Genomic DNA, 16,908 nt, shown 5'->3' with positions numbered 1-16,908 from the left:
AGTGCGAAATAATCGCACCGAATAAATCGGAGAATATCAGTTATTTCATCGGTTATATATCTGTAATTTTTGTCCGACGTTTCTAGAAGAGCAACGTGGAATGACTGCGGAGTTGCTTCGTGGAACGGGATACGGGACGTACAAGAAAAACGAATGAGGGACAAACGAAAGAGACGCGGGGCCCGACTTGTACGTTCTCGTTTCCACGAACGAGAGAGAGAAATGGTTTTTACGTCGGTGCACCATCATTACGGCAATTTGGTGCGCATACGAAACGTTGGCCTCCGGTAATCCAAAAATTCGCGGGATACGGCGGCACTTTCACGAACGATGAGGGGGATTTCATTCCGAGTGTATACTTAACCCACGCGATACAGTTCGCGAATGCATCGTATTTTGCATACCTACATTTACGCGCTAATTTATATCGATTTATATCTTTAACATTGACTTGATATTATATGATTAAACTTTGTAACACTCAGTTATTTCAAAATACCTAATATATATCTTCACTTTATTTAATTAAATATATTGTAAACAATATTTACGCCAATTAATATAATTGACGCCATCACACTGAAAAAAATTTAATCAATCTTAATACATATTTCTTTGAATGTATTAAGTAAACCTTTACTTACATCAAATAAATATTTACTTAATAAAAAAATGATAATTAAATTAAATTAATCGTTTTTTTGTATGAAATAAATATATGTTTATATTCAGTAAGTATTTACTTAGAATTATTCAAATATTTATTTAATATTTTTTTCAGTAGATTCATTTATTATACTGTACTTTATTTCTTCTCACGTGACAGCCCTGCATAATTATTCTAACATTACGCGTAGGATCAGATTAATTGATAATCATTTGGCGTTAGCGTTTCACGCTTAATACAATTTACATAATAAAGCGTTTTCGCTGGAGATCCCGTCGGCGAGTATCTCGCGCTTCTTGAGAAGCGTGTGGAAAACGGAGCTGAAAAAATTCCGGTGCCGTGCCACGCGGGCATTCTCGAAACCGATCTCGTCGTGCCTGCAGGTATACGCGGATATATCGTGCTTCCACGGCCGGCGTTAATAGGCCACCGGTAACTTACACCGGACGCGCGGCTGTATATGGTGGGACACAAACCGAGAGAGGAGATGCCGGGTTATAAACGTAGAAACGCCCCGTAGGGAGATCTGTCAAATAAATAATCCACGAAAAGCGCATATGCGTGCCACGCATATGTGTGCGTGCGCGCCAGTGTGTATGACGTCACATCCTCGAAAACACTATTATTATACCTCAACCACCTCCGCCGGTGCATTAACATAGATTACGCCGCCGCGACCCTCGAGCGATGCTCGGTTCCTCGCCATTAGACGCCATTGTGGTTACCACGACGCTGCGGCGGACCTACACATGGAACAAGGATTATATTTGCGCGAGCGCGTCCCATTGACGGAAAATACGGTGATCAGCGACGTGTGAAGTCGTCACGCCAACATTATAATTTTCCGACCTGCGATATGAAAAAAAAAACATACTGCACGATCTCTGGCGTTGTTCGAGATAAACCATCAGCGCCTTTCCGCGTGGGAGGAACGCCATAAATTGCTATACGCGGGCGAATTATGGAATCGCGAAAAATACGCGTTAGTAGGTCATACCGCGATGTCTCTCGCGGACGTCATTAATATCCATTATTTTAGCGTGGTATATAGAAACACGCCGGTGGCTGATAATATCGGTTAACATGGCGGTGATTCGGAGGGAGAAAGACGGTGATCGATCGGCGCAGCGAACTTGTTTGTCGTGCGTTATTTGTAAAATGGCAGGAAAGTCGTCGTTGCCGTTGGAAACGATCGATTAGGTCTGGCGAACGTATCGGAATCTATCTCGTAACGTTTGGCTAATTGAAAAGACGGAATGCGTAGGAGTATATTAAGTTGTATCGCGTTGCGCAAGATAGGGTGGCAGGAAATGGACTATAAATTAAGTACACGTGAAATAACAACATTTCTTTCTCCTGTCACTGATATGAATTCACGTACACGATTTTTTTAGTTGTCAGCTATAATTATTATTATAAAAATATTTTCTTCTTCGTCGTTCATTGACGTCCAACGATTTATTTATAGTTATGTTATTTTTGTATGCGAATAAATGCAATTTAAAATTTCGATGAAATGCGTGTTTTATTGAGGAAATATGCTTCCTTCCATAATCCGATTAAAAAGTTCGCAAGTATATTTACTAAGTACGAGATGAGCACGCGATAAAACTCGTCAGGATAAAACTCAGTCGGTCGATTTGGAACTTGTCGAAAGCGAGATCCGTTCATCCCGCGCTCCCTTTAAGCTACTTATTCCACGGCTTAAACTCGTTCGCGGTTGCTCGCCCGACGGCGAAATCCGAGACAGGTTCTCAATTTAAGATGGATCAATCCGTCCTGGACGGATAATCTTCTCGTGGAAGGAACTTGAATTAAAAAGACGAATGAGTCGAGGAACGAAGCAGGATCGTTTCCATTTTACATGCTGACAATTATAGAACATATATATGGACTGCAATTATCGATTCACGTCTTGCTCTCTTCATTCATGACGAAATAATCACTTTATATTTCAGAATTAAAAAATTAAGTCCCGCTAAATATTTAATAATGTTAGATAAAGCAATTGCCGTAAGCGATTTGTCTCTTTTTTTTATTTTTACACTGAAAAAAAATATTTTAAATTTAAATAAATATTTATTTGAATAATGCCAACTAAATATTTATTAAATATAAAGATATATTAAATATAAAGGTATATTTATTTGGTACAAAAAACATTAATTTTATTCAACATTTATTTTTTTTTATTAAGTAAATATTTATTTATCGTAATTAAATATTTAATTGGCATTCAAATAAATATTTAAATTTAGGACTTTTTTTATCCACAATATTGTATATTTTTAAATATATTTTATTTTTATTTATTCTGTATATATTTATTATATTGTATTATATACTTATTTATTTAAATATAAATTTTAAATATGTTAATAAAACTATTTATATACACATTCCCAGCATAGAGATAGTTTCATCGAATTCTTTCATGTCTCGGTAGATTTTTATACAAATCCGAATAGAAGTGATAGTGAAGAATCGTTAAATGCGAGTATATTGAATTGTTGTATGACGTTGTATACGGATTTAAATACACTGCGCTTTTCTTGAACATTTATATCAATAACACGCATCACCTGTCATATATACTCATTCATATCACACATCCACGCATGTTAGCTTAACCAGTTCCTTTGACTCGATCTTTAGGTACTTAAACAGAAAACATCGAATATTCTGTCGTTCCGTTAACACGAATTATTTCCGTATTATAATCTTACTTTTACAATATATTTCAATGATAAGAGATATATTTTTTTCCATTTACAAATTGTGTTTTACGGAAAAATATACTGTGGACGCGAACTATAAACAGTTAATCCTGCAAATTAAATAAAAAGAAATAAGAATTCGCGCGAGAAACTTGTTTTCTTACTTCCTTCTTGAAGCCATGGACGAACGGAAAGGGATGGCTCCCTTCCTCTCCTGGTACTCGTTTTCTCTCTCTTCATTCCTACGACTTGGACGACCAACAGAAAGAGATTAAGAGAATACGAGGGATTGTTTTTTGCCCGCCTCGTTCTGATCATGGAGGACTAGACAAAAGAGAATAGCAGAGAAGCCCTCTAGGGGCTTTTTTTACTCGTCTCATTCGATCACGGGAACGAAAGAGTTCAACTCGGAGCATTTTCTTTGTTATGCAAGAAATTATTTATTATCAATTATTTATTGCGTTGCTTGAAGAAGAGCGAGATACAATATAAAAATACGCTTCTGAAAAATCTCGTTTCTTAACAACTATAACAATAGCAACAACAGATATACTTTCTAATTAAAAAAGAAGTCTAGTAAATTTAACAGACTGACTTTCATCTGGATAACATATGTTATAATTTTATATCGTATACTCAATGTAAAACTAAGTCTTTTATTTCTTGTCATCGTTCCATTTTATATTTTGACTTATTACATTTGGAATAACGAATTGTGAGAGTATCTGTAGAGATGGAAGTTAGTCACTTAGGCAACAACGAAGAGACGAAATTTCGGCAATTCTCAATCAGACAGTAGGGATAAGCTCATCCTCAATCTCACATAGAGTTTAATTCCAACATCGTCGCAATATTTTGTCAAGACTTTTAATACCTATGAATTTGCTGAAGATGGTTTGAAGAAAATCGAAATGTTCAAATAAGATAGGACCGACAATAATTACTAAAAATACATTTATATATTATGTAAACATTATTAGATAATTCTATTATATTGCGCACCAATTTCCGCGCAGTTTTGATGCTCTCATTGCCCGATATATTTTATTACAGTTCTTAATTTCGAGTGCCCGAGTAATATTTAAATTTTACAAATTTAATAGAACTATTTTTACGTTCATATACGATATCGCGGAAGAAAAAAATCATTTGAAAACGCAAGTGAATTGTACATATGATGAGATCTCTTCAAGGTTACCTTTTTCTCTTTCTGTTACATCTTGATTATTGTCGAAACTCACGGTGACGCGTCTGAAGGTGCGAAGTGAAAGGGAACTTGAATTTTCGAAGATCACTATGGAGGCATTTCTTAGTGAGAGAGGCAGTCGCTATTTTTCAGGAATGAGTCGACCGAATATATCAATCTGTATACACGTCCAACCATATATTCCAACGAAAAATGGAAAGGAGACGAAGCGAGAAAGATGAAAAAAAGAAAAAAAAAGAAAGGAGAAAACAGCGGCCGCTTGTTTGGTGAACGGACTCGCGAGAAGGAGTCTCATTCGAAATGGCAGGAATTCGGCGGGAGAGTGTACGGGCAGCGCGCTCTCTTCGTAATAACGGAGTGAACGAAAAAAAATAAACGGACGCGAAGAAGTGGCGCGGTTTTTCTTTCGTGGCATCCAAGGTCTCTCCCGCGTGCATATCTCACGCCGATTAATTGCGGTTGATTTTTATTTATTATAAAAGTGCAAGGTGTGCGTGCGTGGTTAATGGTTATTGGCTCGCCAATATTCCGCGTGCGGAGAACGGCGCGCCGGCGCGCGTAACTCGCACATATGCGCGAGATGATAGTCTTCGTCATAATAATAAATTCTGTATAGCAACGTGACTTATCCGCACTAGCTCGCGGCTAAGTGCGCGCAATGATTGTTAATTGTCGACGCTGATACATGCGCCAGATAGCGCTCCGCTCCTCGAGCATTATATACACGTACTTCCATTCCAATTCTTTCTGTGACGTCTACGCTACCGTCAGTGTAAACAATCTGCCATAATTTGATAATAATAAAAATTTAATAAAAAGAAAAGTTATTGATCGAGATGGTTTTTTTCATGTACAGACGTCATTGGCTTTATCAGATCGCCCATGATTTATCCGTATAACTTCTGGAAAAAAATAGTCTTATTGTTGGCTGGCACTGAGTAAATATTGATTTAATCTCGATTGATGTAATCTAGTTACGATTAATTTTCAAGAATAAATTTTCAAGAATAAATTGGATGAATTACATCTGTAAGTTTCCGACTTTCGAGTACTTAGTTCCTTTGCGAAGGGAATAGAAATGCGCAACTCGTAAAAGTTCGCAATTATTATTCTTGTTTCGATCGTATACTCGTAAATACGTACGCTAACGAAGCACTGACTCCTTTACGTTCATTTGTGAGCCTGTAACAAGCTCCGAAGTTGACATTTAGCTTATTCTTCCAATTTTTTCGTTATGATCTTTGTCGCGTCTTCGAGTCCTCTCGTTTTAATATATTATCACTTTGAATATCTCCAGGCAATCTTGACAGAAGGAAAGTATGCGCGTATCCGGCAATCACGCCTTTTTCTCCCAATGTCTTTCGCAACGTTACAAACAAACGTGATTCATTCTCATTAATCTTTTTTACTTACTGTTATCTTTATAGCACCAACCAACGACACGATATTAATCAGTTTATGCCGCAATATAATGTATTCATAATCTCATGTGCGAATGCACATAGCAATATATATTTTTTGACATACTTCGTGAAAATACCGGAGATACCTGTTCATGAAAAACATTAACATCGAAGTTCCCACTGCAGTATTTCGTGTCCGCACATTTCGTTTGTAACGTTGCGGTCGCATCTGCCGTGCGGATAGGACAAACCGCAAGAAGCATTGTGAGTCAATAATCAGAGAAAGGATGAATTACAACCTGTCTCGAATACAATGTTATTCGATGACTGTGACACGGACAGGACAGATTTAATTATATATGAAATATGCGCGTGGGATTTGCGACGTAAACATATACCTAATACTCGGTCGCATACGATTATTCAAGAAATATTCGCGAACACGATTAAAATCAAACTATGAGATGATATACGAAAATTTTTGCTCCCATTATATATTATTCGCATATATACGCTGATCCATTTCGTTACATAAGGATTTTTGTTTATGCATCATTTCGATTAAAGTTTTCAACCAAGTTAATAATCCGTTTAGCATTACGATATAAATATTTAATGATTTCGCTGAATCAATAAATATGATGCAGACGTATACTTTTTGATTTATAAGAATAGTCATATTCATATCGAAGATTATCTAATCTGAATCGACTGACAAAGAAAATAACGTGTGATAAAGATCAAACGCCAACTGGTTGAGCGGATACGAGGAAAATTCGCGAAACGTAACGGAAAAACTTGACTTACCCGGCGCGAAAGGACGCTGCAGCGGCGGCGGCGGCGGTAAGTGTCAGTTGTTGTGCGGCTGCAGCTGCACCGGCGGCGGCCGGATCGGTCGCGACGAGCTCCTGCAGCACAAGAACCGTCGTCGTGGTTGTCGCGGCGCCGCCATTCGGCACGGTCGCGTTGACGGCATGGCGCACCGTCGACGGCAGATCGTCCTCGTGTTGCAGCTGCAGCTGCGGATAGTGGTGCAGATGCAGGGCAGTAGCGGCGGCGGACGTGGCAGCGGCGGACCTCGGTGTGACGCAGGACGGCGGCAACAGACCTGTCGTCCTCGTGACACCGGCCGATGGTGGCGATGGTGACGGCGGCGATGGCGGTGGTGGCGGGTATTCGACCACCTGCACGCGGTCCGCGTGCTCATTTTCGTAAATGATCTCTTTGTCGTGAGTATACATGACTGTTTTTTGCCCGTCGTTATAGATCAGGTCGATCATCTTGTGCTCGCCGACGCCAAGCGTTGTGTTGCCCGCTGCGGCGGCGGCCACCTCGGTGCCAGGCGACACGCGGCCGTCAGAGTCGTCCGCAGCTGCGGCGCGCTGCTGCACGTCTTCCGAATCGTTGCCCTGGATGTGTTGCTGTTGTTGGTGATGATGATGATGGTGATGGTGATGATGACGATGATGGTGATGGTGGTACTTGGGATGGAGCGTATGTACGACCGGCGGTTCGTGCAGATCGAGCACGTTCACCGGTTGCATGGTCGCTAGCAAGACTTGCTCGTTTTCGTTTTGATTTTGGTTGCTCAGAGAGGAGGACGCTGGTGAGACTGGTGCCTCCTGCACCTGTAATGTAGATAGGTAGGGTCATGCAGTATGTATCGCAACAACTGCAATATCGCCATTTTTATTTGTCGAATAGATTTTTGGTATCGCGATTGTTAATCGAGATATTCCAATGTACTGCGTACTACAGTGATCGTATATAATTATATATATAACAATTTCGCTATCATACTAGATGTATTTATAGCATCATTTTTTATCACGCCGGATTAAAGTGGAAGAAACGAACGCCATTGTGAAATTATCTCTTATAATCGAGCGAAGGTATTGTGATTGCATTTCATCGAATATTAACGAGATACCTTGATCTTTGCGTACACAATGTTCTGATCGCGCTCCGTTTTTTTCTTCCTACCGAAACGGCGCGTTCGCCGTCGGTCGCCGCCCATGTGCACATGCAGGTCTGAATTAAATCATTTACAATGATAACGAAGTTAAAACACAGCGCGCAGCTGGCGTTAATTTATTAATCGCATTAACTGGCGCGCGGTTTACGACATTGGGATTTATACGCCCGAGCGAACTCCCGGCGTCCCGGGCAACGCCGTATGTATGTTGCAATAACCTATAACATTTTCGAATGCTAATAACTGTGTGCGCGATAGAAATTATATTAATATCTTCTCGCGCGGTCCGAAGCACGAGGCATTTCGTACCACCAGGCATCCTTTCGTCGTAATTAATCGCTCATATGTTCATTGCTTGTAACACGCATCAAGAAATTCTTTCAGAGTATTCAAAGATCAAACGATCATTAGCGTGATCTATTATAGGTCTATTCGCGACTCATCGTGTGACGATCGCGAGGCTATTGGTCATTTTTGTCGCGAAATTCAGGAAGGATTGCCTCAGCTTTCATTTCTGAAAAGCCGGTGATTTATTTTCGCGCGACATCGTCGGCATTAATTAATTGTTTTCATTAGCGTTTTATTTGCTATGATTTATATTGTCCTCCCCCTCCAAAGATTACGTGATACATTTTCACATCGGGAAATAATGACATTAGATAATTTCATTTTCTTCTTCTGTGAAGGAAAATATTCAACGTATTTATTTCGCGAAGATGATAACATGAGATAAGATTTCAACTTTTGAGATTATTTTCTCCATCGTTGATGGATGTCTGACAAAATTGCAAAATTATTCATGAGACAATCTTTACGAATTAAAAGAGATTTTAAAGATTGAGTATCGCGCGAAGGGAAGTCTTTTGAGATTTTACTGAAAATATATTACGCGTAAAACAGATATCCTACGTAAGTATACTTAATGGTCAGTTAAACGATGACGGTCGCATTACTGATGCACTTATATCCTAGTATTCCCGAAGTTGGCGCTCATGGAAACCCCTGTGACCCGCATGAATAAGAATACGGTACAGTAATGACGTCGTTTGGAATTTCCCACGTGTCGCCGGATTATCGTGCTTTCTAGCCGGTAAGTTATGACGCGAAATCTCTCTCTTTCCTTCTCTTTCTCCTCTCCTTTTTTTTAATCTTTTTTTCCTGGCAAAACCTTCGAGACCTCGAGAGTTGCCCGATGCCACACAGTCACCGTGGCATCATTCGTAACGTGACAGCAAAGCGACGTGGCAGTGCTATTAAGGCCCGTGCATATTGCAGCAGCCCGTAGCCGCAGCGATGGGTTCCGTCAATTAACATAATTAACAATATTATGAATCATCCTCTTAGTGCTCAGGCGCCTCGCGCGTGGTGCTGTACGTGAATTACTCACGCCGTTAGCCTAAGCGCAAAAATTTATTCTTTTTCTCTCTTTCTCTGTCTCCTCGTCTCTTAGGAAAGTATCCTTTTTTCTCCTTTATTCATTTTCTACGATGCGCAGGACTTAATCCTAAGTGTCACCGGTTCTTATATTTTCTCGCGTTGATCGTCGTAAATTCACCCGCTGATGAATAATCACGATTCTACGATTAAACGCAGGGATTAGCGCGATGAAATACGGTCGGTAGGTACGGGTAAAATTGTTAATGGACAAACGCGAGCCTCTGAATAGACCACACGTGTCTCCATGAGCTAAGGTAACAATGTTTATTTCACGATTATGACTTTCTGGCATATATGCCTGACAAACTTATTATTAATAACATCGTAATTTCACGCCTTTTGCATGCTTTTTACATAGTATAATTTTATTTTCGGAGGCCTCTCTTCTACGTTATTTGAATCATTTCTCTGTATATATGTATATAATATATAATTCTAAATTAAACACGTTGTATTAATGTTAATTCCGATTACGTAGGTAATATCATTACAGATGTTGTATAAATATTTTGTATCTTTGGCATTAATACCAACAGATACATGAAAAGAAAAATTTTATTGAAATATTACAAGATTTAATTAGATACAGATCAGAAAATATTTTTGTCGGGCATCAAAATAATTATGAAACTTAACATGATGAGCAATGTTGCAAAAAATTGTGATATTCTAGCAACTAGCTTGTGCTTCCTGCTTATTTTGCTAATTCAACAAAATTATTTTCAGGTGTGTATCAAACTAATTAAATTTTTAGATATTTTAACAAACCGGATATGCACTTTTATTTTTTACATATATAGATAGCTAATATTAAACAGGGAACGTATGTATGACCACTTTATGTTTTATTAATAGCTAATTCTTTTCAAAATACTGACGTTATGTTAAAATCATGCAGAAACGCGAGGAATTCGTACATAACTCAATTTTATTTTCATCTTTTACTGTGCCAGTAAATTTTTTATAGCTTTTCCAATCATAGCTCATAGATATCAGGTATTGTGTCGTGAACGTCTAGTAGACGAAACGGTCCTGATGTAACGGTAATCGCACGGATATTATAAAAACGTCATATCGCCGCAAGCGGTTTTGCGGTTTCGCGAATTTCGACTGCTGCAACGCGCATTTCCTCGTAATTCCCCGATGTCGTTAGGAATCTCCGCAGATTCATTACCTAAAGTCGTCGAGCTACTGAGGTACTGTATCCTTGACATCGTACCGCCGCGACACGCTTCATCGACGGTGTCAGGGGTCCCAGATACGCCGGCTGGAGACATTAATCAGCCCGACCCGCGGTGAGTCGCGACCGCGACATGAACCTCCCGCAGTCGTTACACGACGTTAAGTACTCTGCAATACGAATACCCGGCCGTGTACCGACTTCATTCGAAATCTAATCCCATGTCAGTTGATGAAATTTATCGCGCTCGCACGGTCAGAATCGAACATAGCCGTTCAATGGTGATCCGCAGGAATCGCGTATGGATTCATTCGTTTTTCATACGAATAACTGACAACGGGGATGTAAATGGCAGTGAGTGATCAGCGTAAAAGTATCTTTTATGATCCCACTGTTATTCCGCGGTAGATTATCTCCTATCGACTAACGTTTAATCTGTTACAAAAATCCATTGATCTAATCTGCATCTTGTAGCATGTAAATTAAAATAATCCATTAAAGACGATTTATTTGTTTTAGACAATATTATTAATCTTTAACCTGGAATAGCTACCTGTAAGTAAAATATATTTAAAAATTCTTCTGTGAGAAATGTATTTATTTCATTTTGAAATAAATCTTTATTTAAATACGATGAAATAAAATTTTATTTTTAGCAAATAAGCTATTTTATTTTTTTACAATTAATGAGATATATTTCACAGAAATATGTATTATCATCAAAATCAAATTTTTTTGTAACTAATAAATATCGGAAAAACATCGTAAATGACATTTGTTTTGCAATACTTTGATATTTTTTTCTCAGTATGAAGTATTTTACGCCAGCGCAGCGGCGAAAAAATGTGAATTGTTATAAAATATTATTTTTTTTAACATATTTGATTTTCTTTTTAATAACTTTTTTTAATAATTTTTTTTAATAATTTACTTATGAATCTTTAAATATACAATTCTATCAAAAACTCGTAATAAAAAAGCGTTATAAATTAAAATCTTAATTTTTTCAAAGTACTGTCATAATAAGTCTACGTGCTTACACTGAGAAAAAGATACTTAAAAATTTATTTGTGGGAAATATGTTTATTTCACTGAAATATATTTTTATATTTAAATACGGCGAAAAAAAATTTTATATCCCAAATAAGTCATCTATTTAATTTTTTTTTACAATTAATGGAGTATATTTTGTAGAAATATATATTTTTTTTTGTTATCGATTAAATTTTTTCGTAACTAATAATTATCGAAGAAAACATCGTAAGATTTGTTTTGCAATATTTTAGCATTTTTCTCTCAGTGTATTTCATTTTAATATTTGTTTTATATTTACTTTTTTCAGAAAATTATGATTAAATCCATATCCATAATGTTTCCAAATATTAATAAATCGAAATAATAAATCATTAATATAATATATTATTAATAATGATGATTTTAATTGTGAAAACACAATTTAAGTGATCCTATAAATGAAAAGAATTAGAATAATTTCCGGATTAAGTAGATAGGTGGTAAGTTATATTTAAGTTTTTATATATAGGATATTTAGAATACCCAAAAAAAATTAATTTTTTGAGTTTTTTGGTTTTTTTAATGGTTATTTTATTTTTAATTTATATTTATTTTATTTAATAGTTATTATTTTTTTACTAGTATATTATTTACTAATATAGTTAAATTTCTTAGTTATCTTTCATGAGAGATAGAGGAATGTAAAAATAATAAACTTATTTATTTCTAGGCATCTGATCGATACTTTTTGTTTTCCTCTCCTAGAATAAGATTAAAAAAAATTGCACCTAATGATGCCTCATCTATTAGCTTAAAAGCAATCTAATCCGGTGAGTCCAACAATAAATCTGAATTTATTGAACTGTTTGCTACATGTCAAAACGTGGAAAAACAGCTTTTATAGCTTTTACAAATTTTTACGGTTATGTTATCCATTCAAGACTCATCCTTTAATAACATGAAAAACACTATCGTTAAATTTATTTCACAGAAATAAGGACAACCTCACGTATCCTCAAAGACATTCTCACGTATCGTTCGAACGTTGTCAAATCGCGATAAAACTTCTGAAACAAGACGAACGATCGCGATTTCGCGAATAGCTCGAAATGATTACCGTGAATCCTACGGATTGTTGTCGCGCTGCAGCTCGTTTAGAATGCTGCGCGTCCTCTTTACACGCAAGAAGTTCTTCATAATAACAGTTAATTGGCCGGTTGGTCTGTGCTCGTAAGAGTTCGTGCCGGACAGTAGTCCAACGTGTCTGTCGGTCGAATGGTCCATCCATCCATGGCTAAAACTCGCGGGTATTCGAACATCTCTCTCGTTTCTTACTCGTTTGTCGCCGTAGGCTGCGAATCGCGCGCGTACATCCCCCTTGCAACGTGCAGTTATTGCCGATCGCGACGCAGTACACAGCTGCGTGCAACGCGGATGTAGATACGTGGAATCGTTAGATGCTTTTCTTTCGCGGTACTGTATCTTAAGGGTACGATCCTCGTCCGTTTGCCGTAACAGTCGGAATATTCTCGCGATTCGCTTTTTATTATCGTAAACATTATCGCTCGTATTACCTCTAGCGAGGATTGCTGGTGTCTATTAGTCTTCGACTTGTAAAGGAAGCCACGATTTCATTAACCGTTAACTGAATTAACAAGTAAATGAAACTTGAAATCGGAATAAATTAAAAATCTAATAATCTCTAAGATATTTTCCTTCCTTAAACGATAAATGTAAGTTAGGAATTTTGAGCCTTGAGCTGTAAATTATGTACTATCTTTTTATATACTATCATGCATCTAAATAAAGGCTCGTAAAGCAACTTTTTTTTCGCTTTATGTGGTTAATGCTCTTAATCGTAAGAAATGTTAGTCTTAACTTGAATGCGTTAGTCTTAACTTAATTGCAGCAAAAATTGCAACGATTGTGTGATTCCAGTGAAATTTTTTTTGCATCACTGTTCATCGAATATTTAATATAGCTTGTTTATATGTATTGCCTTCAATAATCGCGCAATGACGCAGCTCGAATAACATTATCGAATAACCGCAGCTAAGTAGATATTAAGTATTTTGTAACTTCTGATACAAAATGTGAACTTTTGATTAAAATCTGATTTAAATTTATTAATCTTGCACTCACATCGAACGGCTTATTTAATTAACGTCATCGTTGATTATCGCTTATCATCCACTCATCAAGCTCTCCCCTTTTTGCCGCGAGTTTGTTTCGTAAGTAAAATATTTTGGCGTCGCGCCAACATGCATGCTTATTTTCGATACATTTTTCTTACCCGCTTTCAATCTCGTTTTTGTAGTCGGTATGAGTCATTTGAATCAAGAAAAGATTTGCGTGCACGAATTACAGGGACTCGCCTTATCTTTTTTTTTTCTTTTACCTACCGCCCAATAATGAAACGGTTAACGAAAAAGTTAATGAAGATACAAAATGACCAGTCGCTCGGAATTCTATTAAAGAGCCTTTACTTCTTATCTCCATAATGAACGGTGCGATCATCGACGAAGGTTCCCTTCGTTTGACCATCAGGTACGAGAAATCTGAAGAGTCATCACCGCGCACAGCGAATCTCTTCGTTCAGTCCTGTCCACAGGTAGATAGGTGGATCCCTTTCGTATATACGAAGAGACGGATGAACGATTAACGTATCGTTCGTTTCTACATCTCAGAATGTCGAAGTCTCGTAAGGACATCAACGTGTACACGTTTACTAATGAAAACCAGACGCGACCATCCACGTTCCGATGAAGAAGCGCACGGGTGTTCTCTTTCTCGATCCGGAAGCGCGATAATATTTACACGGCTACTTGAACACCCGGTATGCACCGCGATGCTTGTCATAAATGGATTTAACCGCGTATTAAAAGGCGCCAGACGCAGGTGCGAAACGAGTCCTTATTTTCGTCTTTTCATAAGATTTATGCACGCGTGTTTGCACGCAACGCTTAAGCAGAGTAAAATGCAAATGACTTTTTTTTATTAGTCTTTGTTACAATGTTCATCGATGGTATTTTAAATAAAATCACCTCGTAATTTTTCTCACTTAAAATTTTTCCTCGCTTGAACGTTTAATCTTATTGCAAAATATTTTCGGATTTTTTAATATTGCGCTACTTATATTCATATAATAATGATAATTATGTTGATCTGTAATTATGATGTTATTACAGTGAAGGAGAAAAAAAAATTAAAAAGTTTCGTTTCCTTCATTAATTTTTAAGTTGTCGTGTTGTTGATCGTTGCCTTTATATTCTTTTTATTGTCAAATAAAATAAGAAGATAAGACGCTCTTTGATCTTGAAATATTCAATCCATTTTATAGAGGTCACGAATCGCGCGCAGTAGGCAAAATGGCATCCATAATAAGCCCGAGGGGATTTATCCATAAACCGTCGAGCTATTAATGTTCTTGGAGAATGGCTTACGCGCCATACTCATGTTTCTCATTGCAGAACATCGTATCGCGAGTAACGGGGCTGATCAATGTATTTCACTTTCGAGCAACGAGGCTCTTTGAAGCTACAAAAATTCGAAGCTACCCGCGGTGATTTGAATTAAATTTTCATGAAAGCACAAATATTTCTTTACTCTTGAATATTGCCTTATTATTACATCGGAAATGAGTTTAGTGAATATCACAATTGAAAGTAAAATTTCTTGAAACAATTGTTCAATAGATTTCTATGTGAAAAAATTGAAATATAAAAAATTTCGATTATTAATGAAACGTTAGATATAACAAAAATTTCCGCCATTAAAATAAATAAAGTGAATAATAAAATATAAATATTTTAGCGCATTCGATTTGGTAGAATTTCTTCTTTTTTAAAAGAAAAATTTTTTAAACTCTGAACTATCGTAGTTTTATAAAACTGATTCTTTCCCAGGTAGCAAACTGACGTTATTTGCCATAAATGACACTATAAAGATGTCATTTTGACGACAAAACATAAATAACGTCAGCTTGCTATCTTTGAGCTATATTATTTTCAAGGTTCATTATTTTCAAGGATTTTGCCTCTTTTACCATCAAAATTGAAAATTCATAAATGGTTTATCATTTAACATTAATAAGACTTGACAGATTATATTTTTGTGTACGCACAGACTTGTAACTTATTTTAAAATCTTGGCATCTCAGAAATGTTCCAGAAATTCTCTTCATGACCAGTAATAATACTTCGGTCCATCCTCATTATTTTGCGCTATGGGTGGTTGAGTAAATGGAGAAAGGTGATATGAGTGAATGAACAATAAAAAGAAGAAGGAAAGAGGTAGATAATTTACATAAACGATAATCTATGTGGATTATATTATGTAAATGTTTTAGCTTAGAAATGTTATTATATTCCTTGAGTTTGCGTAATATAGAAATAAACAATCATTATATATTCTTCGAATTCTTTTAAAAGCACGTTGGAATAGAGATAGAGAGTTTACAATATAATTAAATAAACTAAATATTAGGAGATAGAAACTTTAATTATTCGTTCATCATTTGCATCACAAAAATAAAATGTTTGTATTAAGCTTATTCTGTTGTTTTAAGGAAATGTAGTTTTCACAAGATAATTCAATTTAATAGTAGTCATGCAAAAATATGCGGCATTAGATTTTATTATTCGAAAATATGAGAGTTGGTAACTAACCGGAGACAAAGTGCAGGGTGCATTATCGGCCTCATCGGTGCACGTCGACATTCTCCGGCGCCGTCTTCCGTTTCTTTTTTCTCTTCTCGTACTATAATCTTCTAAAATCCTTGTGCTTAAAATGCTTAAATGCTTGTTCTGATCGGCTAAATTATCGTTGTCTTTAGGAATTGCAATTTTCTTTTGACGACGAAACCTTCAGCCTGATCTAGTCTTCGACTAGATGTCTACGTCTATGTAAATTAGTCATCGAGTATTATATCACAGGTTGCTGAGGGTTGTATGGCACGTTGTTTGAAGAAAAGCGGGCGATAAAAATCTGTAAGAAATACAAAGGAAAAAAGATGCTTAGAAGATAAAATTATTATCAACATTGTTATCTTCAGCATTAAAATAATTTATAGCTATTGATGACTTCTTACAAATACATTTTATCTATTCACTGTATTATAAGTAATCTAATCTAACGCATATTTAACGACTATATATATTTAACGAAAAACAAGATGAACCGGCAACCAGCGATTATCAGGGAAATGCAAATAGGTAATCCCATGTTTTCTCCGCATAACAAGTGGATGCCGGAACTAGAGAATCCACGTCTCGTTTCGCCACGTGGCCCGCGGGAGGAGGAGAAGCTT

General features: G+C 36.8%; 1 protein-coding gene across 1 annotated transcript; it reads right to left on the bottom strand.

The window, feature by feature from the left end:
- Nucleotides 1-6,797: 6,797 nt before the first annotated feature.
- LOC108686867 (AT-rich binding protein-like) lies at nucleotides 6,798-16,310 on the bottom strand. The gene is made up of 2 exons (XM_018192363.1): nucleotides 16,268-16,310; nucleotides 6,798-7,622 (listed from the first exon to the last, which is right to left on the bottom strand). Exon 2 carries the CDS (start codon nucleotides 7,536-7,538, stop codon nucleotides 6,798-6,800), a length of 741 nt encoding a protein of 246 aa, XP_018047852.1. The 5' UTR covers nucleotides 7,539-7,622; nucleotides 16,268-16,310.
- Nucleotides 16,311-16,908: the final 598 nt, after the last annotated feature.

This window comes from Atta colombica, unplaced genomic scaffold (assembly GCF_001594045.1).
Source record: "Atta colombica isolate Treedump-2 unplaced genomic scaffold, Acol1.0 scaffold198, whole genome shotgun sequence".
Classification (NCBI taxonomy): domain Eukaryota; kingdom Metazoa; phylum Arthropoda; class Insecta; order Hymenoptera; family Formicidae; genus Atta; species Atta colombica.
Note: the sequence above shows the minus strand (reverse complement) of the source record. Positions and strands in the feature narration are given on the sequence as shown.

Excerpts from the sequence above, each read along its gene's own strand:
- LOC108686867 (XM_018192363.1), bottom strand. The coding sequence starts at position 7,538 with ATGCAACCGGTGAACGTGCTCGATCTGCACGAACCGCCGGTCGTACAT.